Source organism: Lagopus leucura, unplaced genomic scaffold (genome assembly GCF_019238085.1).
Source record: "Lagopus leucura isolate 7727_CA_CO unplaced genomic scaffold, USGS_WTPT01 Super-Scaffold_100012, whole genome shotgun sequence".
Taxonomy (NCBI): domain Eukaryota; kingdom Metazoa; phylum Chordata; class Aves; order Galliformes; family Phasianidae; genus Lagopus; species Lagopus leucura.
The window spans coordinates 21,271,993-21,295,420 of record NW_024962267.1 but is presented as its reverse complement, the minus strand read 5'-3'; the positions used below and the strand labels follow the sequence as shown (position 1 = coordinate 21,295,420).

Below are 23,428 nucleotides of genomic sequence, written 5' to 3'. Positions count from 1 at the left end.
CCGTGATGCATGGTATAGTCTTGAACTTTAAAACACTTTTTCTCTTCCTCAGTTCTTCTGTCACGGTTTTTGGAGAGGTTGAGAAAGAGAGAAAAGACTTTTTCCTTGATCAACTGAATCAACAGCTGGAGCAACATAAGGTAGGATTTTGGAGATATTGAGGTACACACAACTTAGATGGAAATTGATGTCTGATTCCCAGCTCTTAGCAAAGGGTTAGTTGTATTTGTGATGTTTATTTTGACCTGATTATTTTTGTTAGGTATTTGTAGATTATTACTTTCAAATAATCCATAGGATATTGTGTCCCATGTCTAAAATGGAGCAAGCTCTTACTAATTTCTTCCACACAAGTGGGGATTTTGCAACATTTCTTTTCTCTATATATTCTGTAGCAATTGTGCCTCTTACTGCTGTCTGTTCTAAGTGGCTACACTAATTTGGTCTCTCCTCTGTATTTTCATATACCTTTTTGTGGTTTTAACATACTGATTTTTTTAGATCGATTTATTTGAAGTTGACTTATAGTCAAGAGGAATTTTCCTATTTTGGTTTTAGGTTTTTATTTTTTTTATATTAGCTATAAAAATAATTTTCTTTAATGACAGGATGACAAGCAAACAAGACATAAACAAGACAGCATGAACTCAATTTCATCAGTAAACAACACCAAAAAAAAGACGGGTATAAAATAAATGAGAAAAGAATGTATCGTGCTTTTTTTTTTTTTTTTTTTTTTTTTATTGCTCCAGATTGTTTCCGACTGAGTATGAAACTGCATTCATAGGTCATGATCTCTAATTTATCTACAGCTGGGAAGACATCTGTGGCTTCCCAGGGAAAAAGAAAAAGGGAACTTAAAAACAGGGGGCTGACTGACTTTTTGTAGAGTCTGATAGTGACATGAAAAGGAGAAAGGTTTTAAAGTCAAAGGGGAAATGTGGTTTAGATGTCAGGGGGAACTTTTTACTTGGAGAGTGGTGAGGCTGCCCAGAGAAGCTGTGGGTGTTCTCTTGAGGTGTTCAAGGCCAGGCTGGATGAGGTCCTGGGCAATCTGATCTGGTGTGTGGAAACCCTGCCCGTGGCAGGGAGATTGAAACTAGATGATCTTTAAAGCCCGTTCCATCCCCTTTCACATAGAGGAGGAGTCTTTATAGTCTTGAGAATTGATGGTTTCTCCACCTAGATGCTTGTGGGACTTTCCTCTCTATTATATCTTCAGACAATTCCTGAAATTCTGCTCTGTCCTGTGACATGATTCCAGATTGTGTATGCCTTGAGTGGCTCTGCCACTGTACTTAATAGAATGGCAGGAAAAGAGAAGAATTAGGGCTTTTGTAAGCCAGGTATATAAATGTCAAGCACACACTTCTTAGTGGAATTAATTTTGTATTCTCTCTTAGAAGAATCTCATCATGATTTCCTCAAAGGTGAAGATGTCTTTTTAATTCATTTCTTATGCAGGAAGAAATTGCCTGTTTGCAAGGGCAACTTAAGGAAGATCACAGACACGAACTAGATTCCTTAAAGTCTTCCCTTGCACTTCAATATAAAGGGGACCTACTGAAAATGAAGATGGACCTCTCAGACAAGTATATAGCAGAAATAGAGGAAATGAAAAGAAAGCATTGTTTGGAACTTGAGCAGCTCCGTGCCAGACTTTCAGAAGAACATATCAAAGGTAAGATAAACTTACAGATTGGAAGTAAAATGGCAAGCTGATTGTGTGGATAGCACCTTTTCAAAAAAAAAAAAATAAATAAATTTAAAGGTTACCTGATGAAATCGTTAATTTTTTGTTGCTTTACTTTACAGAAAACACTTAAAAACACCAGTGTTAATCACTGGTATTGAGCACTTTGCTTTTTGACTTTTATGGGGATATTGAGTTGCTTTTCTAAAGATTTGATGACCTGGTGGTGGTTATTCTGTAGTAAAACCTACTGCAACTGAGGAACAGGAGTTAATCACATTCCATTCTTGATGCATGGGACGCCAGTGTCAATTCGTGAATTAACACTAAAAATTGCAGAGAAAGATTTTATCAGGCATGTTTAATCACTGTCATATCTGGATGAAGTAGGTCATTTCTCAGTCCTTTCCACGGAGTATAAACGTCATTTTGTGGACTTCATAGCATTCTGTTCATATGACTTCAATATCTTTTTCCTTCTGTGTTTTCCGCTGGTTGTTGCATATATACTGGTATGAATTTTTTGAACAAAGAAGTATTTGCGGGGAACAGGTTTTGTGATAGGTAGCTATTGCTATAGAACTCAGGATAAAATTCCTTTTACAGCTAAACTTAATGAGACTTTGTACTGGTCAATTTTGTGTAATTTCTTAACAGTTACTCTTTTCCTTGACAAATGCTTTCTTGTAATTTGTATGAATATGCTGACTTGTGTGCATTTTATATTGAACCAGTACATTGTTTCTTCCCACAGAAATCACTAAATTGCGCCTGCAGAGTGCTCAAGATGCAGCACGTCAAGTTGAAATGGAGGTGGCCAAGCGAGTATCTGTGCTGGAGGAAGAACACAAAGTTAAGCTCTCTCTCCTCCGCTCTGAGGAACAGCATATTGCAGAGCTTTCAGAAGAAATAAAGTGTTTAAAGGAAGAGATAACTAAACAAAAAGACTTCTTTGTGCAGAATGAGAAGCATCTGAAAGAGCAAATGGAGCAGGTAACCCATGTTACTGTGCTGTTTGTGTGGAGCCAAGCAAGCACAGATCTGCTAGGAAGGCCAGGGAGATACACATGACACTCATCTTTTACACATACCTGATTAATGATGTTAGCTTCAAGTTTAAATGGAATTGCATGGATACACTTGAATAATGGAATGTGTATTTGTAATTCAGAGCGTGTTAGTGTTAAACACTTGAAAGTTCAGATAGTGTGGAAGGGGAAGAGTGCTTCAAGGGTTGATCCTGTCCACCTTTTCATTAAAGTGAGTCAAACATACACAACCACTTCTGATACATGTACAAGTAAAGTGATGCAGTTATGTACTGTGATGCGTCATGCAGTAATGGAGACTTTAAGAAAAAGTGATGCAGATGGAAAAAACCTTTCTTTTGATTGGGTCCCCTTGAGGCAGTTTCTGGTTCTGATAGGACAGTTTTCTGAAACAAACAGTTTTTCAGACCAGATTTTTGGGGAGGAAAAAAGAATAGGACAACAGATTTCTGTTTTCATTTTGCTCTGGCTCTTTAACTGTTAAAGCTTAAGAGATTGAGAATCATAAAATCACTTAGGTTGCAAAAGGCCTTCTAGATCAAGCTCAATCATGTCCTGACCTACAGAGTCCTGTAACAAAACCAGCTCCCTTAGCGCCACTTTCACATATCTCATAACTGCCTCCAGGGAGGGGGCTCCACCATTTCCTTGAGGGTTCTATCCGATGCCTAACCACTGTCTCTGTGAAGAATCTCTTCCTGGTGTACAATCCAAACCACCGCTAGAATAATTTGAAACTATTTCCTCACTTCCTATCATTTTTTCACTTGAGAAAAGAGAATGACACATTTCGTACTGCAACCTCCTTTTAGGTAGTTGTAGAGAGTGTTGAGTCTCCCCTCAAACTCCTCCAGACTAAACATCCTGAATTTCCTCAGTTGCTCCTCGTAAGTCTTAGTTTCTGCTTCCCTCATCAACTTGGTTGCTCTTCTTTGTATGTGCTTGATCAACTCAATATCCTTCCTGTAGAGAGGGGCCCAAAACTGAATGCAACATTTGAGGTGTATTCTCACCAGTGCTGCATGCAAGAAGACAATCAGTTTCCTGATCTGACTGACCACACTGTTCCTTAAAAAAGCATTTGGCCTCCTTGGCCACACTATTGCTCTCCTGGCTCATGTTCAGATAGCTGTTGACCAGTACCTCCAGGTTCTTGTGTACTGGACAACTTTCCAGCCACTTGTCCCAAGCCTGTACTGCAGTATGGGGTGGATGTAACTCAAGTGGTACCCGGTGTTTACCTTGGTTGAATGTCTTGCAGTTGAACTCAGCCCGTTGATTTAGGCTAACTCCATCTCTCTGCAAAGCCTTCCTACTCTCAAGCAGATCAACTCTTTTGATATCACCTGCAAACTTTCTGAGGGTGGATTTGATCCGCTCATCAAGATAACTGATTCACATTTCATTTGGCTTCTGGTCTTTGCCTCTTAGAAGCAAATTAAATTGTTGCCTCTCAATTTCTGTTGCTTCATAAGATGTTTTCATGCATTGTGTGTTAATCTGATTGTTTGTGTTTTGCTTTTCTGCCTCTTTATTTGGCTTGTAGCATAAAGGGATATTTAAATACCTCTTCAAAAGAAATCCTCCAAGTGAAAGCTGAAATGAAAAAATGTTACTTGATACATCACTTTTATTTGATCTTTTATTAGCTTTGTTTTCCTTTTAAGGAATAAGCATGTTGTTTCTGTAGTTTACATGCTTACCCTTGTGTTTTTTAGGGTCTTTATTGCCTTTTGTCATTTAGCAGTCATTTGGTGCTTGGCTTCTGTTTTTATGCTAGATGCTTTTTATGTGCTTTTTGCTACGTGTAAGAACTATCCTTGTAATGGACTTCAGTGCTGTGTATAAAATATCACAAGGATGTTAAGGGTGAGGAGAGGTATAAAAGAAAATTTTAATGATGCTCAATATTAGTAACTTTTTAAGTTGAACTTCTGAAATGAAGAAAAGTGACCACAAGAGAACATAACAAAGGGTACTAATTATTTTTGCTTTAATTCTCTTTCTCTTTTCTCTACTCCAATTAATTCTTAAAAGTGAGCTGAATTCAAGTTATATAAATTTATACTTTTGCCTTACTTTTGTTCAGAAGGATGACTTGCATGCAAGAATTGAATCTCTCTTAAGACCTTAAATGCTTGAGAAGATTCACTTCAGGCACTTCAATTTGGTTACTGTTTAATGCGTTTTTCATGACCGTTTTCACAGGTAAAATTTAAAATTGCTGAGGATCATGAGAATGAATTAAAGGAAGCCAGGGAAGAAGTTCAGAAAATAGAGACTATGTACAAAGAAAAAGAGAAGAAATGGAAATGTGAAAGTGAGGACCAGAGAATCCAAGCAGAAGAGAAATTATCATTGTTGCACACAGAACTGCAAAATAGGTTGGAATGTGAGAAGCAGAATTTACAGAAGGAGTTTGAACTTCGTGAAACTCAAATGAATCAGCTCCAAGATCACCAAGCTGCCAAAATTGTAGAATTAGAGAAGTTGGTAAAAGAACAGCAAAACAACTTGCAACAGCTAGAAGACAGCCTTGCAGTTGCACAGGCCACACAGAAGTCTCAGGAACAATATGACAGTGACCTGCAGGCAGCCAAAGTGCTTATGGCAAAAGAAATGGAGAAGGCCAAGCTTTGTCTGCAGGAAGAGTGTGCACTGAAACTTATGGAAGCACAAAACAAGTAAGCCTTGAGTATTTGAGCATTTTCATTTGCTGGGGATGAGTAGCCATTGAGTTGGTAATCATTGCTACTTTTTTCTTATTTTGCAATTAGCGAGTGACAGTGGTGTGGATTGTCACTTGATGGCACCAGTTTACTTATTTATGTAGTGTTTACTCTACCAAGGTATAGTAAGGATGTCCATTATTATATCTAGTCTGTAGCCTAGTTTTCCTTCTAACAGTTAAGGTTACAGCGCAGCTTGTATTCTAGTCTTGGAGGAGAGGAAGCATGCATGACATACAGGTGGAAAAACTCTTGCATTATTTTTTAAGATTGTTTGAATTATTCTAATGAATTTGAGCGTATCTTTCCTGGCAAGTAAAACTTGTTATCCACTGAATGATGAGGCTGATGGGCCATATATGGTGTTCTTTAGCGAACTAAGTTCTGATTGGAAATGAAGGTTTTAAATGCTCAGGTCTGCTCCTCTACTATCCTATTCTCCATGCCTTATTTTATTATATTCAAGGAAATCTTCAAATATGTGTATATCTGCATACATTACTTAAACTTTACCCCTGTGACTCTGTCCTCCTCAGATACATGCTCATTTGAAAAGGATTGGAGAAATAATTACAGTAAGAAAATGCTGAAACCAGGAACTTAGCCTTTAAATAACCAATCACTTCTTAATTACTGGTGTCTGTATTGAAAAAATGCTGTAGTTAATGATTGCTGCAAACTGCAGCGTTTCCAATACTATGTCTTCTGCACTGAGCTTTGAAGTAGATCTCAGCTACTGTCAGTTTGGAGAAGCCCTTCAGTATTCCTCATATGCTTCCATGGTGGATTTAATTCCTGGTCTAAACTAGATGCATTTAGAGATATTGCTTATGACTGTTCACTTGTAGACAACACATTTGAAATGTACACATTGTACTAATTGTGTTCTAGATGCTCTCACAGAATATTTGCTCAATCTTGTTTTGATACTCATTTTGTTTTTGTGGGCTTTTTGTGCGCTACACCATCAGTGGAATTTAAATGAGACGGAGAGAGCAAGGTTTGCATGTTACTCTGTGTTGGTAGAAATGTAATAGGAGTTCAAACTTAGCTGGTAATAACCAGATACAGCCAAAAGACGTTGCCTAGACCATAATGTGGCTCTAAAATCATCTTTTGGTTTGCTTTGAATTAGTTCTTTATTAGAAACATAAAGTGAAGTTATGGAGTATAAATAAAGCCTTGTTCCTGTTCTTTGTTACTTATCTATTTATTTATTATTTCAACAAAAAGTGCCTGACAATATTCTCTTAACTTTATGGGAAATCATTTAGGTTTATGGAGGAACACAAAGCTTTGACTCAGAAGTTCACGGCTGAGCAAGAGTTTCTTCTCCAAGAGCTGAAGAAGAAACATGTTGATGAGCTAGAGCTTCAAAGTCAGCAGCTACAAGAGAAGCATAAGCAGAAAATTTTATCTCTGACAACTGAATTTCAGAGAAAGCACCAAGCTGAAATTAAGACACTTAAATCTACACTAGAAAGTAAACAGCAAATTCAGCTTGAAGCTTTTGTTGCTGAGCTTCAGACAAAACATCAAGCACAAATTGATGCGCTGGAGGCTAAACACTTATCAAACCTGGATTCCTTGGAGTCATCCTACCTATCTGAAATTCAGAATATAAGAGATGAACATAGGCAGGTTCTTGAGAAGCTACAGCTGCATCACACAGAGCAGCTCCGTGAAAAGGATAAAATGAATCTAGCATGCCTCGCTCAGGAGATAGAGATATTGAAGTTAAAGCATGCTGAGGAACTTCAGCTAGCACAAAATAATTTGAAAATTGAGCTAGCTACTGTGCATATGGAAAAGCTTAAAATTATGGCTGTAGAAGCAGAAGAAGCTCATAAGGTAAGTCAAAAAGAAAACTTACTTTAGAAAGTGAAATTTCATGTTATATTTTTAAGCCTACGTAAGTGTGAGAAGCTGTTGAAGTTTGTAGGATCACTCTTGTTCTTTGGGTATATTTTCTGCAACGTCTTTTGAGCCAACACTAAATCTTGTGTGGCTATACTGTGACTTGAAATAAGAAACTGAAGATGAAAATGAATCTTTTTAAGAGACTGAGCAAGTGAAAAAATGTACCAAAAATATTGCAAGTCAAAAAGTTAGGAAGACTTCTCTAATTGCTGTAATAGAGGATGTTCCAGAGGGCTGTAATGTGTTTTCTTGTGGTGTGTGGCTTTGTTTTGCTTTGTTTTGTTTGTTTCTCCTCACCATGCCTACTCAGCTAGCCTAGTGATTTGATGGGGTTTCTGTGTCCGCATAGACTCAGAGGAAGGTCTTCTGGTGAATAAGATTTTTTTTTTTTTCCTGTGCTGTCCGCTAACTAATCTGAAGTTTGCACTTGAATTGTTCTTTAGCATAAAGACTTTACAAATAAAAGGTTTAATGTTGTGTCAATGGGGAGTTCTATCACATATAAGGGAAAAAGTACAGAATTTACAGAACTATTACTAGATGGAAATGGTATTTCATTTCAGTGATACAGAGTGTGTATGTACTTTTTATGAGACAACATTGCTAATGCTTACTTCAACTTTGGTACAGAGGACGTGCACTTTACCTGTGGGTTACAAAAATATTTGTACTTTATTTTTACCCTTGTTTGTTTGTTTTGTTGTAAATTAATGCTTAAACAGGATGACTTAAAAACAGCTCTACAAAATCAGAGAAGTTTGCTGGAAGAAGAAAAACGTCTAGCCTTGGATATATTACGTGAGGAAGTAGTGCATATGGAGGAAAAACATAGAAAAGCTCTGCAAGAACTTCAGAATCTTCATGAGGCAGAAATTAAGAAGCATAAGGAAGAGCACTCCAGGCAGCTGGAAAAGGAACTGGAGAAACTAAAAGCACAGCATGAGCACGAACAGGAGGTCAGAATGTTGGTAAAACCTCAACCCCAAATAAGCCATAGTTTCACACAGAATAAATTCTATCTTATTAACTTTAGAAGTAAGTTGACATATCCAGATGCTTTTCTGGATTTCTTGCAATAGTGCCAATTGATAAGAAGAGACACAGTTAACATTTTCTAGCCTTGCTTTATCTAAGAGGACCTAAGAATTCATATATGCGCATTAGCCTTATTTTTTTAAATTTAAATCCTTGTTTAAAACTTTCTGTCTCTACCTTTTGGGGAACCCGTTCTTTTTTTAATTAAACATTGTAAAGCTCTCATTTAATAGGTAATAATACTAACTTTGTGGAAAGTAGCTGCTCACTTTAAGCTTTTATTGGTGATCAACTTTACTATCATACATTTCTTAGAGAAATTATAGCAGGTAATACTTTTTCAAATGTGTTTTATCAATAAGATTAGAAAATTGTCCTTGTTGCCATTAAGGCTTTACTATTTCTTCTTCTTCCTGGCGATGTTTACATGTAAGTTTAACGAAAGCAGTAAGGCATATGAGCTCATAATGAAAGCTAAAATTCAATGATGAACAAAATTATTTTTAAGTATTGAATGGAGGAACTCATTTTTGAATGTTGATATGAGGAGTTGCAAATAATCAAGATACTCTGTAGTATATATTATGCTTGTATATTAGAAGTAGTCACAAACAACACTAACTATCCAACTGCAACTGAACAATGCCAGATATGTTTTAATTTGCTTTTTCAGTTACTAATTTGAAAATGATACAGTAAATAACTCCCTAATTTGATCATTACTTTTGTATTACTTTTTGTATTACTTTGTGCACTTCACAAAAAGTGTTGCTTTGAGGAGATCAGTTTTCATTGTGTTCCTAGGGATTGTCAGGCCCTAGAGCTGGTATCTGTTCCCATTACAGACTCTCTTTACTTTTGGAAGAAAAGTCTGCCTAGGAAATAAGTTTTGTTATTAAGTGGGAAGTACTTTTCATTATAAATGTTTTAGTTTTTACTCCTAGAAACAGGACTTCTCTCTATTCATGGAGTAACTCTTCTTAAAGAGTGTGGTTGAGGAGATATATGAGGGATCTCTTCTGATATTTTTGGTGTCTTTCCTTGTTTGAAGTACAGTCACTCACGAGATAACACAAGACAGCCACCTAATGATTAATTCTATGACAACAGGAGAAATCTTGTCTTACAAGAGATGCTCTTTATGTGTTTCTTTCTTTCTTTCTTTTTTTTTTTTTTTTTTTTCCTCCTTTGTAGAATTACAGAATAGCTTGGGTTGGAGGGACCTTAAAACCCATCCAGTCCCAACACCTGCTGTGGACAGGGACACCTCCCACCACATCAGGATGCCAAGAGACCCATTTAGCTTTCTTTGAACTCTGCCAGGGATGGGGTACCCACAGCTGCTCTGGACTGCCCATGCCAGGACTTCACCATCCTCTGAATTAAGGATTTCTTCCTAAGATCTAATCTAGATCTGTTTGCTTTTAGTTTAATTTGTTACCCCTTGTTCTATCACTACACTTAGTCATATGTCTGTTGGAAATCAAACAAGTAGGGAGTAATGTTAATCTTACTTGTCGGTCTTGTGAATATAGGAACTGTTTGGTACCTAATGGCTTCTCATTACTTAATACTTTTATAAATTTGCTTTTCCATAGCGAGCATGAATATGAATAGCAGTTCTGTATGGACCTGAGACAACTTATGGTGAAAATTCTCCTAGGCTTTGGCAGGCCTTGATTGTTTGTTTTTAGTTCAGTTTTTTTTTCCTTGATTATAACACTGTGGTTAAAATACTTTATACTACTTCCTTGTCTGCAGATGTATGCTTCTGCATCAGCCTCTGAAGTTGAAGCTGTGAGGACAGCTCTTCTGTCTCAATTTGAGGCAGTGAAAAAGAAGCAGCAGCTTCAGTTCCAGGAAGAGATTGAGCTGTTGAAGTGTCAGTCAGAAGTACTCCTTGAACAACAAATTGCACAGCTGAAAGTAGGTAGAGTTTAATGAACATGAACTTAAAAGTATGTACTAAAAGCTTATTTTTCTGAAAATGAAGAATTGTGCCAGTCAGTTTGCTTGCTTTTGTCAGCCTAAGCAGAAAACCGATTTAAGATCTCATGGAAAACTGGTACCTTTAGTTATTCAGAGTTCCTCTGTATAATCTGACATGTCCTTAGTGGATGTACTGCTTCTGAGAAGTACAGAAGAAGACTGCCTCAGTGATTTTGACAAACAACTGTTCTGGTTGAGGAAATCCTCACACTGCTTTAAGCCTGTTCATTTCTGTCTTGCTAATAGCTAGGCACTCTGCTGGTTGAGTCTGGAATCATAGATGGACGTGGCTCTTCTGCCTTGCTGATTCTAGGTGGGGTTTGTATTGTTGTTTCCAAATGCCAGTGTTGCTCTTTGTTCTTTCCTGTGATGACAGTCCTTGCCGTGTCATCAAGCAGTATACACTCATCAGCTGAAGAAGTGGTGATGGTAGACTTATTCTCCTCAGCATCTTCCACAAATGATTTGAGGCAGTATAGATGACTACTTGTGTTTTGCTTCATGCTTTGAAGTCCTATTTTATCCCTTGAGGGGAAAAAGGTTTTTTTTTCACTTCTCCAAACAACAAGGAAAGCATTTTTCACCTGGAATATATTGGTGTTCATAGATCAACTTGCATATGGTTGAGTGCACCCTCAGCAAGTTTGATGATGACACCAAGCTGAGCAGTGCAGTTAATACAGCAGAAGAGAGGGATGCCATCCAGGGCGACCTTGATAAACTCATAAGTGGGCATGTAAGCATAACGAGGTTTGGCAAAGCAAAGTGCAAGGCTTTGCTCTTTGGGGTACTCCCAGATTTGTGTAAAAGCTGGGAGAACTCCTTGACAGTAGCCCTGCTGAGAAGGACATAGAGGTTCTGGATCTAGATCAGTTTGATCAGTTTGATTTGTCATTTGAAAAACTGAATATGAGTAGGCAGTGTGTGCTTGCTGCCTGAAAAGCCAACGGTATCCTGAGTTCCATCCTGAGAGGTGGCCGGTAGGGCAAGGGAGGTGGTTGTCCCTCTCTATTCTGCCCTTGTGAGGCCCCAGGAGTACTGCATCCAAATCTGGAGCCCCACAGGAAACATGTAGAGCTTTTGGAGAGGGTCCAGAGGAAGGCCACAAAGATGATCAGAGAGCTGGAACACTTCTCCTATGAAGACAGGCTGAAGGAGCTGGGCTTGTTCAGCATGGAGAAGAGAGGGCTGTGAGCAAACCTCATTGGGGCATTCTGGTATATCAAGGGAGTTTAGAAACACGAGGGAAATCAACTTAATGCACAGGTAGATAGTGATGGGACCAGGGGGAATGGCTTTAAATTAAAGGAGGGGGGTTTAGATTAGAAGTCTATTTCTGAGGGAATGTTGAGGTGCAGGACGATGTCACAGTTTTATCCCTAAATCTGTGTTCATGAGGGGGACAACAGGCCCACAAACCCACCAGCCCAATTTAATATCTTCTAGACAATTTAGCTATTTTCAGTTTGTTCTTATAAATCACTTCCTGTGAGGAAGTCTGCGCTATGTGTGTTGTTTACTTGCAGTTGCCTCTGTCCATCTCCCTTTTCTGTTCCTTGTTATGGTCTCAATAGTTTGAAATGACAGGGATCTTAGCAAGCACATTAAGAAAGTTCATTTAAATAGTTAACTATTTTTAAATAATTGTTCTGGCATAATTTTGTTCATCGAAGTGTAAACTGTGTAGGTTATTGCTAGTTAAACTGAGAAATGAGACAGCATAGTTTAAAAAAAAAAAAGTGAGTGTATGTGAAAGGAGGTGGTTTTTATTCTCTTACTGTAATTCAAACTGTATGTAACTTATGAGGAGATAGTTTTTGTTTTTTCTCTCTTCCCTTTCTTTGTGTAATTCAAATTATATGTCACTTATGTAGGATGAGTTTGAAGATGAAAAAGCAGCTTTAATACATGACCAGGAGCAAGTGTTAATTCAGGAAAGGGAGAAAGTACAGGCTGCTTGCCAAGAGGAGAAGGAGACATTGTCAGCACAGCTACAGGAAAAAGCAGCAAGAATTATCCAGGTGTGTGGAAAATATTTTAAACTTAGATTTCAGCTGTTCTTCTGCAACTGTAATTTAATACAGTGCTTTCATCTGTCTCAAGGTATGTATACAAGGAATGTGTGTGTAGTTCTAGTAGCTGCTAGTTTCCAAGGTGCAGTGTATTATGGACTTACGGTAAGATGGTCTCTTAGCTGAAATGCTACAACTGTAACATGGAAATTAAAACTGAACAGTAGTTTGAAAACTGCCCTTTTGTAAGAGAAGGTTGAATGTTAACCATTTTGTTTTATATGTACTGATGCTATCTGTACTTATTGCGTTGTTTTCCCTAGAAAATAGTGCTCTAGCTTTTGACAGGCCAACAGACCTATAATTTGGGAGTATGGACAGGTAAATGGGAAATATGGCTCCAGAAGTGGCAAAGACAATATTTGTTTGCTAAGCAAAATAAAATTCTATACCTCCTGCAAAGCAAATCTCTTGGCTGTAATTTAGATTACCCAGAGACCTTAAGATATGGAGGAAAAGCATGGAAAATTGTTTGTCTTAATTAGGGAACTTATAATGGTTGTTTTTTTGAATAATCAAAATAATGGCTTTGAGTTCTCAAAGTAGAAGACATTAATATTTTTTGTCTTCACTTGCATTTCAGAAGGCTCTGATCAAAATGTAAATTTGGTATATTGGAATATTTTGCTGTTGATATATGCATTCATATAGATATACATATTCTTTTAATGGAATAGAGGTGCCACATGAAGAGAAGCGTAAGGAGAAAAGGCATTTTCTAGAAAAGTCTTTTTCATACACAGCTTGTAAAGGAAAGAAGAAAAGTACCTGAGAACGATCATACTCTGTCAGGTTGCTATTCATGTTTGTGTACAAGTGTCAAAATTTGTGCCTTGGTCATTGCTTTGCATTTTTAAGGTGTGAACAACAAAAATAAACTGAAGTATAACAAACTGTTTATAAGCTTTTGCATTGCTTCTGTGTGCTGAGTCTGAATGCAAATGAGACAGCTTCCTAAAATGAAATGTACATCAGAAAAGGAGAATGAAGAGAAAAAATCCCATTTTAGTCTTTCTGCTGCCCTTTATTTCTAGTACTTTTGGAAGCAAGTTTGCATCGCAGAGGGTGATGATTAGGTAAATATACAGAAACTAATGGAGTGTAGGAGTGAAGTTCACAGTCTGTGCAAAGTGATCATCTTTGTCTGTTGCATTGTTATTGAATTTTCCACAGCTGGAAAAGAGAGTCAAATCTTTAAATTGTGAAATAAAGGAGACCAACTGTGAACTGGAGACACTCATAGAGCGACGGGACAGAGAAAACCAAGAAGGAGGCAATTTGGTAGCCATGTTGAGATCTGATATTGAGCAGTCCAAAGACGAAAGGTTTGTCCATCTTGGGTTGGATAGTGCTTTGTGGTTATTTATTTTTCTCATTTCTTATGAATAATTAAATTAAGCTAGCTCAAAATAACAAAGATGATTATATTGGCTTTACTAACCTATCTGATATGGAGAGCATGTTGTGTTGTTGTTTCTTTTTCCTCCCTCACCCCACAGTCCCTTCTGGTCTGATAGAGAATTTAGTGTTCTGGTTTCACCACTGTCTATAATCCTGGCAAAAGCTAGGGAAGCTTTCTGTATCCTAGGAAGTGCAATCTAGATCAGTTTGATTTGTTATTTGAACACGTGGATCTGAGAGAGGCTAACATGTTGAATAGCTTTCCAGAAGAATTCCTTTTCCACGCTTTTAAACAAGCAAACAAAAAACTGGCTTACTATTTGGTTGTGCCGTGCCAGGGCTTCTTGGATCTTCCATCCATTGTTTGGCTTCCTGTAGGATATTAAAGTATGACAGACGACTTGTTCTTTATGTTCTATGCCTGACTTGAATATTTCTGCTATTTGTTCAAACTTCCATGAACAAATGTAGCAGAAATTTTTCAGTATTACATGCCTCAGAAGTACTGTCAATGTTTTCTTCAAATTAAAATTCTCCATATGTGTAATTTTTTTTAGTCTACTCTGCCAGGACACCCTTATTTATTTTGGTGTTACAGGTACTATGTTAATAAATGCGTTCTCCCTGCTGATGCTTCCATAAATATGGAGAAAACAGATTTTAGTTTGCAGAGCCTGCATCTGTATTGTTTCTTTTGTTGTTTTCTTTGTTTTTTTGTTTGTGTGTGTGTGTGTGTGTGTGTGTGTGTGTGTGTGTGAAATATTTGAATCTTCACTGATAATTGTTAAACAATGGCAAGGTGTCTGTTTTAGACTGTCAGGTTTTCAGTATGTTTGAAGCCTCTAAGCATGCATCTTGGCAATGTTTCATGTGCTTCTGTTCTAGGAAGAAAATGCAGGACTCATATCAGTGTCTTTTGAAATGGCTTATGGAGCTGGTGAAGGCCACAATTGCTGTTGAGGATCTTATCTGTAGCAAGATTGGTCTTTGCCTTGATAACAGTATGGCTTCTGCAGATTCTATGGAAAGTCACAGTATTATGGAAGAAATAGGGTTTGTACAATACTTCAAAGCTAAAGAGAAGAGTCACCTAGAGAAAGGTGAGTGCAAGTTTGTATAACTGGAAACAGTCAATTGATATTCTTGAATAATGGTTTTTCATTTTGTACTACATGGAGGAAGCTCTGAATAGGGATGTCTCTTGTTGCAGTGTTTTTATGTTTCCAAGTTTTTCCACGCATAAGATAGCGTATCAGTGTATCTTTTAGTAGCAAAAATACTAACCTGATAAGGTTGATTAAGGGAGTTAGGACCTGGGAAGTTGAACCTGATGGATACAGAACTTCAGTTCCTGATGTATAAGCATATTTCAAGGCCTTGCAAAACCCTGTATTGATTTGTAAACATCAAATAACTCTGTATTAACAAGTTTTTCACCTCGTAATATATCTTCTGGGCCAAGCAGTGTTGCTGTGTGATGTCAGTTGTTATCTGACTGATGAGTTCTGTGTCACTTTTCTGTGCATTTAAGTAGCTTGCTTGTTTTCAGTGGATGAACTGCTTGATGAAACTCTCACGGAACACAGCCAGCTGTCTCCAGTGACCGAAGAGCAGTATGATGAGTTGAGCCAATACTTATATGAAAGTGTTTTTGCAAAGCCTGAAATGGCATATGAAAATGAAGAGATGATACTGAAAATTTGTGATCGTTTGCGCACTGCAGTGGAAAGACTTCTGGAACTGGTTACAGAATCAGCTAAGCAAGTAAGATAATGTCTTCCTCTGTATAAAGGCATAATTACTCTAAAAATGTGAACTCTGACTTGAGGCTTGTATATGTTAGCACCTTGTAGGACTGGCTGCCCTGAGGAAAAATATCATGCCATATCTTCAGGCAAAGTAGTACAAGGGATGTGCATCTCCTGCTTCTTGCAGTGGATAATTTGTCCTTTATTTGAATAATTCTTATAACTGAGACTTAACAGTTTTTTTCTTTTTACAGCTGTATAACCAAGATGTTATAATCACAATATAATTGTGTATAGTCAATAGATATCAAGATGTTATAATTGCAATATAATCAAGAGAGTAAGGCAAAGCAGACAACGATCACAAAAAGAGAATAAGTGGAAGAGCTTACCCTTGGGTTGAGCTCACCAGAAGATACCAAAAGAGGGGATCTCCAGAAGAGATCCTTCCCCTCTGGTAGCCAGCTCTTAAATAGGTCCAGGAGGGGTGGAGCCAGGCTCCACCCCTTCCGGCAGCACAGGTGAATTGCCTTCACCTGTGCTCCTCTGGCTGACTCAAGGCTCACCTCAGGTGATCAATCAGAGGTTCAGGCCGTGACTCAGCAGTTCCCATACAACAGCAAATCCTGCGTGGAGGAGATTGCCTTACGAAAATTTAAACTAGAATTTTTAAGTGTTTCCTAACTTCTGGAGTACAGAATTAGCCTGTGATAAAACCTCTCATAAATAAGAAAAATGACATCAGTGCTTCTTCAACGTTGATAAACAAATTGAAGAAAATTCAGTCCCATATTAAAATGCGTTAGGAATGTGTAGAGTGCAGAATCATTAAGGTTGGAAAAGACCTGTAAGATCTAGTCCAGCTGTCCACCTACCACCAATGTTGCCCACTAAACATATAGTAATACCACATCTATACAGCCTCCTCCCTGGGCAGCCCACTTTTGTGCCTGACCACTCTTTCAGAGTTGTTCTTCCTAATACCCAACCTGGACCTCCCCTGGTGCAACTTAGGCCCCTCACCACATCCTCCTTTCAGGTAGTTGTAAGGGGCAATAAGGTCTCTCCTGAGATTCCTCCAGATTGAACAGTCCCAGTTCTGTAAGGCACTCCTCATAAGCTTTGTATTTGTCTCATCACCCTTCTCTGACTATGCTCCAGAGCCTTAATGTCTTTCTTGTACTGAGGGGCATAAAACTGAACACAATACAGATGAGGCCTCACCAGAGCAGGGGGATGATTGCCTCCTTGCTCCTACTGGCAGCACTATTTCTGATACAAACACAGTGCCATTTGCCTTAGTCACTTGGGCACGCTGCTGGTTCACATTCAGCTGAGTGTTGACCAACACCTCCAGATCCTTCTCTTCCACACAGTCTTCCAGCCACTCTGCACCAGGCTTGTTGTATTGCCTAATAACCAAAGTGCAGGACTTGGCACTTGATCTTGTTGAACATCACCCTATTGGCTTCAGCCCAGCAATCCAACTTGTCCAGATCCTGACAAGTATCCTACCCTCAGGCATATTGACACTTCCTGCCAACTTGTCATCTGCAAACTTACTGAGAGTGGTCTCAATCCCTTCATCCAGATCATCAGTAAAGATATTAAATAGGACAGACTCCAATACCAGCCCAGGGGAATACCACTTGTGACTGAACTTGCTGAATTTAACTCCATTCATTACAACGCTCTGGGCCTGGCCATCCAAGTTAGTTCTTTACCCAGCAAAAAGTGTGTGTGTAGAAGCCAGGGCTACCAGCTTCCCCAAGAGAATACTGTGACAGACAGAGTCAAAGGCTTTGCTGAAGTGTAGGTAGACTTCATTAACAGCCTTTCCCTTATCCACCAGTTGAGTCTCCTGCTCATGGGAGGAGATGGACTTGATCAAGAAGGATCTGCCTTGCATAAACCCATGCTGGCCAGGCATCATTCCCCAGGTGTCTGGCACATGCGTAATTGCACTCAAAATGATCTGTTCCATAACTTTTCCTGGCACTGAGGTCAAGCTGGCAGGCCCATAGTTCCTCAGATCCTCCTTATGACCCTTCTTGTAGATGGGAGTCACAATGGCAAGTCTCCAATCTTCTCAGACCCCTCTGGTTGACTAGTAATGCTTATAGATGGTGGAAACTGGCGATCACCTCTGCCAGCTCCCTCAGCATACTTAGGTGGATCCCATCCAGCCCCCAAGGACTTGTGGCAGTCTAGATGGGAGTAGTAGGTCTCTGTTTCCACCTGAATTGTGGGGGATTTATTCTGTTCCCCATGTAGATTTCCAGGTTTCCCCAGTGCAGCAGGCACAGCCCCAAGCTGCTGCAGCTCAAGAAGCCCTTGGACAATGCTCTCAGATGTAGGGTTTGAGTTTTGGGTGATACTGTGTAGAGCCAGGGTTTGGATTCAGTGATTCTTGCAGGTTTCTTTCAACTTGGGGTATTCTGTGATTATTGAATTTAAGTGCAAGGATGCCTTAAATTGCAAGATTCAGGTCAGGCAACTTGGCCAACAGAAAGGTATTTCTCTTTATGCACAGTAAAGAAGCTTTTGTAGCTAAGGATGTTTTGTGAGGAAACTACAGACAAGTGCGTACAAGGAGTCAATAAAATGTCTAGTGCAAAGGAACGCTAATACCAAGAAACTTAAAAACCTGGGCCTTAATTTTTGATAACACTTACCCAGTAAGAGAAGGATCTGGGTTTAAATACATGCGGTTATTTTTACAGTGCATCTGCATCCACAATCTAATCTTAGGGAAAACTGTTTATTTTTAGCTGGAAAAAACACATGAAATCCATGCACAACTTGAAGAAGAATTTGCTTGTCGAAATCAGGAGACTGCTCAAGTGGTTAGTCAGCATCAAGAACTAATGGAGTGCCTCAGTGAGGAAAGTGAGGCTAAGAATCAGCTGGCACTAGAGCTTCATAAAGCAGAAGGTAAGAAAGGAAAAAAACTGAGCTTATAACTGATACTTCTAAGCATCTATGGTATCTTTTTGTGCTTTTTGTTGTACTTGATTTGTTTTGCCTGTCTATAATATATATATTTTTTGCATTTCAAATTAAGTTACTTGAAGCATGGGTCATTTCTTGCAAATCTAGTACTTACTCTTTAATCCTCTGAATCAGAATTACATTTCCCTTGGACAGGTGTGATAGTCCTATACTTACACCACTGTCTGTGTGTGAAAAGCACCATAATTTTAAAAACAAGCTTGCGTGTCTGTATGTCTAAACATGGGAACCTGGATTATTGAAAAGAAAATAATCCCATTATAAATCAGCCCACATGTCTGACCACGGAAGGGTTCATCATGAACTAAAGCAATATTTGACAGCAGTACAGGCATAAAGAGATTCTAGAAGAAACAGACTGAGGTTGTTGATCTTAGTGCTATCATAGACAGCATATCATCATCCTTATTCCTGCTTATGAAGGTTAAGATTGGAGGTATGCTGATTTGGTCTGTATTCTTTACATTTTTGCAAGGAAATCTTTGGCTTCCATGTTCTGGGATTTAAGTCCTTCAAGTTGAGCTTCTCTCCCTAATCTTGGTATCTGCTTTCTATTCATAGAATCATAGAATGGCCTGGGTTGAAAAAAAAACCACAATGATCATCAAGTTTCAACCCTGCTGCTGTGTTCAGGGTCACCGATCACTAGCCACATCCAGCCTGGCCTTGAATGCCCCACAACCTCCTTGGGCAACCTGTTCCAGTGCATCACCACCCTCTGTGTGACAAACTTCTTCCTGATATCCAACCTAAACCTCCCTGTCTCAGTTTAAAACCATTCCCCCTTGTCCTATCACTATCCACCCTCATAAACAGTTGTTCCCCCTCCTGTTTATTGGCTCCTTTCAAATATTGGAAGGCTGCAGTGACGTCTCCCTGGAGCCTTCTCTTCTCCAAGCTAAATAATCCCAGTTCCCTCAACCTTTCCTCACAGGAGAAGTGCTCAGCCCTATGATCATCTTAGTGGCCCTTCTCTGGACCCGTTCCAAGTGCTCCGCATCTTTCTTGTACTGGAGGCCCCAGGCCTGGACACAGTACTGCAGATGGGTTCTCACAAGAGCTGAGTAGAGAGGGACAATCACCTCCCTCTCCCTGCTGGCCACCCCTTTCTTAATGCAACCTGGGATATAGTTGGTCTTCCAGGCTACAAGCGCACACTGCTGGTTCATGTCCAGCTTCTCGTCCACTGGGACCCCAATGTCCTTCTCCACAGGGCTGCTTTCAAGGGGTTCTTTGCCCGGTCTGTACCTGGGATTGCCCCAACCCGAGTGTAACACCTTGCACTTAGCCTTGTTGAACCTCATTAGGGGCCCACTTCCCTAGTCTGTCCAGGTCCCCTGGATGGTTTTCCTTCCCTCCAGTTTTTTATCAGCTGCACTGCTCAGCTTGGTGTCATCAGCATACTTGCTGAGGGTGCACTTGATGTCATTGGTGTTGAAGAACACCGGTCCCAAGACTGACCCCTGATGGACACCACCTGTGTCAAGGCAGAGGCCAGTCACAAAACCACTGATCACAACCCTTTGGCTGCATCCAGCCAGTTCCTAATCCATCAAACTGTCCATCCTTCAAATCCACACCTCCAGTTTTGAGAGAAGGATGTGGTGAGGGTCCATGTCAGAGGCCTTGCAGAAGTCCAGGTAGATGACATCCACCACCCTTCTCCTGTCCACTGATATTGTCATTCCATTATAGAAGCCCACCAGATTGGTCAGGCAAGATACGCCCCTGGTGAAGCCATTCTGGCTGTGTTGAATCACCTCTTTTTCTCTTACATGCTTTAACAAAGCTTCTGGGAGGATCTGCTCCATGATCTTTCCAGGCACAGAGGTGAGGCTCTTCAGCCTGTATTTCCAGGCCTTCCTTTCTCCCTTTCTTAAAAATGGGAGTAACATTTCCCTTTTTCCATTCACCAGGGACTTCACCAGACAGCCATGATTTTTCAAATACAATGGAGAGTGGCTCGGCAACCACATTCAGAACCCTGGGATGAATATCATCTGGCCCCATAGATTATATAAACTCAGTTTCAGGAAGAAGTCTCAGACTTGTTCCGCTATTACAGTGGGACAGAATCTGCTCCCCACACCCTCACCTGGAGGTTCAGCATGAGAAGCCTGAACACCAGTGAAGACTGAGACAAAGCACTTACTGAGCACCTCAGCTTATTCCTCTTTAAACATATTCCTTTAGGCTTGCTTGGTCTCTCCAGCATCATGTTTCCTTCCTTTCTATGAATAATTGGTGGATTTCTTGGGCTCTGAATGTAGCACTTGATCTTACTTTCCGGAAAAATTCCTTTTCTTTTATCCTCCAAGCCCAGCAGAGGATGTGTCAAGCTGTCCTATGTTCTGAGTTTATTCCAAGCCATCAAGGCTTAACTAAGCCCCATATACATTTCGCTTCTTTTGAGGTAATTTGTGATATGGTAGCCTTATAAAATGTATTGGAAAACACTGCTTTATTCCTTAGAATGTTCCAAAAAAGTCTAGCTACAGTGTAAGTTTAAGTAATCTTGAAATTCCCCCTTTTTCTATGATTTTATTGTTTGCATTAAACCATTTACTTGTGTTTTCAAGTTTTATTTTTCCAGTAGATGCATTTGTCTGCTGCTTTATATACATTCTAACTTGGCATTTTAGGCATTATTGAAGGCTATGTTGCAGAAAAAGCTGCACTGGAGGAGGCCTTGAATCTGAAAGAAGAATCTGAGCGTCGCCTTGTTGTGGAGTTGGAGACTATGCGTGAACGCTTCCAGGAACTAACCCAGGAGCAGGCAATTCTTGGTAAGGAGCGGGTATGACAACAGTGGTGAAAAAAGAAAATGGCAGTGCATTGTGACTGGAAACTCTCGATGCAGTTCATCAAGACTGGAGAAGGCAGCATTCTTCCGTTGGGTGACTTAGTGATCAGCTCCATCTAGTACAGAATTTGGCAGGGTCATCCTGTATAAAAAAAAAAAAAAAAAGCAAAAAAAAAAAAGCAGCTTTTTATATTTTGCCTTTTGAGAAGAGAGTACTGTTAATGAGTAGTACTATTTGTAGCAGAAATGCTAAGTCATGGCCCGAACCAATGATTGAGCACCTGGTGGGAAGGCAGGGCCAACCAAGGGGATCTCAAGTGCATACAGTGCAATGCATCTGAGTGACTGGAAAGGCTGGAGCCAGGATCCACCCCTTCCCAGACCTCATTTTAGGGTTGGCAGTGGAGGCAAGGGTATTTCTATGGAGATCCCTGTATACCTGAGGCCTTCTGAAGGTAAGCGGCTTTCTTCCTTCATTTCTATGTCAGTGGCTGCATTTGGGCTTGTCCTCATTTGCTGCAGCCAAAGTACCACCCCTATTATCGCTGTGCTTTCCATCACATTTGTAGTGTTACATAGAAATGGAAAGTATGAGAGGGGGGTGGTGGGAGGAAAAAGCTGTCTGGACTTGGTCCTAAGCAAGGCCTAGGTGGCCCTGCTCAAGACAGAGTATTAGACCAGATGTCCTTCACACATCCTTCCCAACTACAACCAATTTGTGAAAATAACTGCAGTGAATTTATCAAATCAGAAGAGAGATGAATTGCAGATTCAAAGCTTTGGGCTGCTTTCAGGGTGAAGTTAGCTTGATGATGATAGAAGAAATAATGTACTCTAGGAAGAATATTTGAGTTATTAAAACAACAACAAAAAAATTGTTAATATTAACAGTATAAAAGTAAGTATTAAACTTTTGCTCTGTTCTTTGGCCTTATCCTGTCAAAATATGATACACATTGTCAGTATTGGGGACTGGAAAGATTTGAGAGATCAAGCTTGCGTAGGTAGGTTTCTAAAAGAAAGAGCATACTTTGAAGAACTGAATGAGATGTTTCCCTCGCCGTGGTCTCTCCAACAAAGTTATCTTTCACATTTCTGTAGAGGGTTGACTCACCAAAGAGCCAGTGAGAGTCACCAGAATGGCAAATCAATGTAGTCTACATAACCTAACTCCTCCTGTCCTTGCTCCATCACTGCCACAGAGTATGTGATCACTATATGTATCACTCCCCACAGAGTATGTGATAGCACTTAAGCAGGCTATAGAGAACTTACATAGGGAACTGGAGTTGAATAAAGGTGAACTCTTCAACATACTGGATGGACTCTAATAACACTTAGTGAGTGGTGGTTGGTGCTATTCTGCTTTACAAATTAGGAATACACATCTTTACAGTGACAGCAGTGATTTAGCAACTATACGAGGAATCTTAATGCTATGTACATATAATACAGTGTAAATTTTTTTTGGTTCACAGAGGAAAATTCAAATATGTGAATTGCATTATGCAGGAACTCAAGACTAGATTATGTTGCTGCTTAATCATTTAAATAGCATTATGTAGTTTGACTGTTTGAGTTTGCACCCTTGATATCATTTTAATACTTCTGTAAATTAATTTCTGTGAATCATCTCCCAGTAGAGATTTTATCATTTGAGATCACTGCCTTTCCGTTACTACTAATGCCAAGATGAGCCTTCGGATACATTCATAGACCTGTACTGTCTGAGCCAGCTATATAACAGATAGTTCTGCATCACTCCTTCTTTGGTCAGGAATAAAGGCATCAGGAAACAAATTGCTTGTGATTTTTTTTTTCTGCTGTTGGTAGTAGAAGATTGTAAACTTCTCCACTTTTGATTTTGGGTCCATGACCAATAGTAGTCTGAAAGACAGGTAGAATTCTATAACAGCCTTATTGTATCACTTCTGTGCAATTCTTGTCTGCCTCATCTTCCCTTGTTCCTCTTGCTGC

General features: G+C 39.4%; 1 protein-coding gene across 4 annotated transcripts in view; it reads left to right on the top strand.

Moving 5' to 3' along the window:
* PCNT (pericentrin) overlaps nucleotides 1–23,428 on the top strand; it is a 101,606-nt gene that overhangs the window by 33,432 nt on the left and 44,746 nt on the right. For all 4 annotated transcript variants that reach the window (XM_042874337.1, XM_042874336.1, XM_042874335.1 and 1 more), the window contains 13 exons: nucleotides 53–140; nucleotides 1,465–1,681; nucleotides 2,448–2,686; nucleotides 4,951–5,426; nucleotides 6,746–7,322; nucleotides 8,114–8,347; nucleotides 10,188–10,352; nucleotides 12,290–12,436; nucleotides 13,661–13,812; nucleotides 14,774–14,988; nucleotides 15,438–15,652; nucleotides 18,408–18,570; nucleotides 21,291–21,434. In XM_042874337.1, coding sequence (XP_042730271.1) covers nucleotides 53–140; nucleotides 1,465–1,681; nucleotides 2,448–2,686; nucleotides 4,951–5,426; nucleotides 6,746–7,322; nucleotides 8,114–8,347; nucleotides 10,188–10,352; nucleotides 12,290–12,436; nucleotides 13,661–13,812; nucleotides 14,774–14,988; nucleotides 15,438–15,652; nucleotides 18,408–18,570; nucleotides 21,291–21,434 — 3,032 coding nt within the window. The remainder of the gene's footprint in view (nucleotides 1–52; nucleotides 141–1,464; nucleotides 1,682–2,447; nucleotides 2,687–4,950; nucleotides 5,427–6,745; nucleotides 7,323–8,113; nucleotides 8,348–10,187; nucleotides 10,353–12,289; nucleotides 12,437–13,660; nucleotides 13,813–14,773; nucleotides 14,989–15,437; nucleotides 15,653–18,407; nucleotides 18,571–21,290; nucleotides 21,435–23,428) is intronic.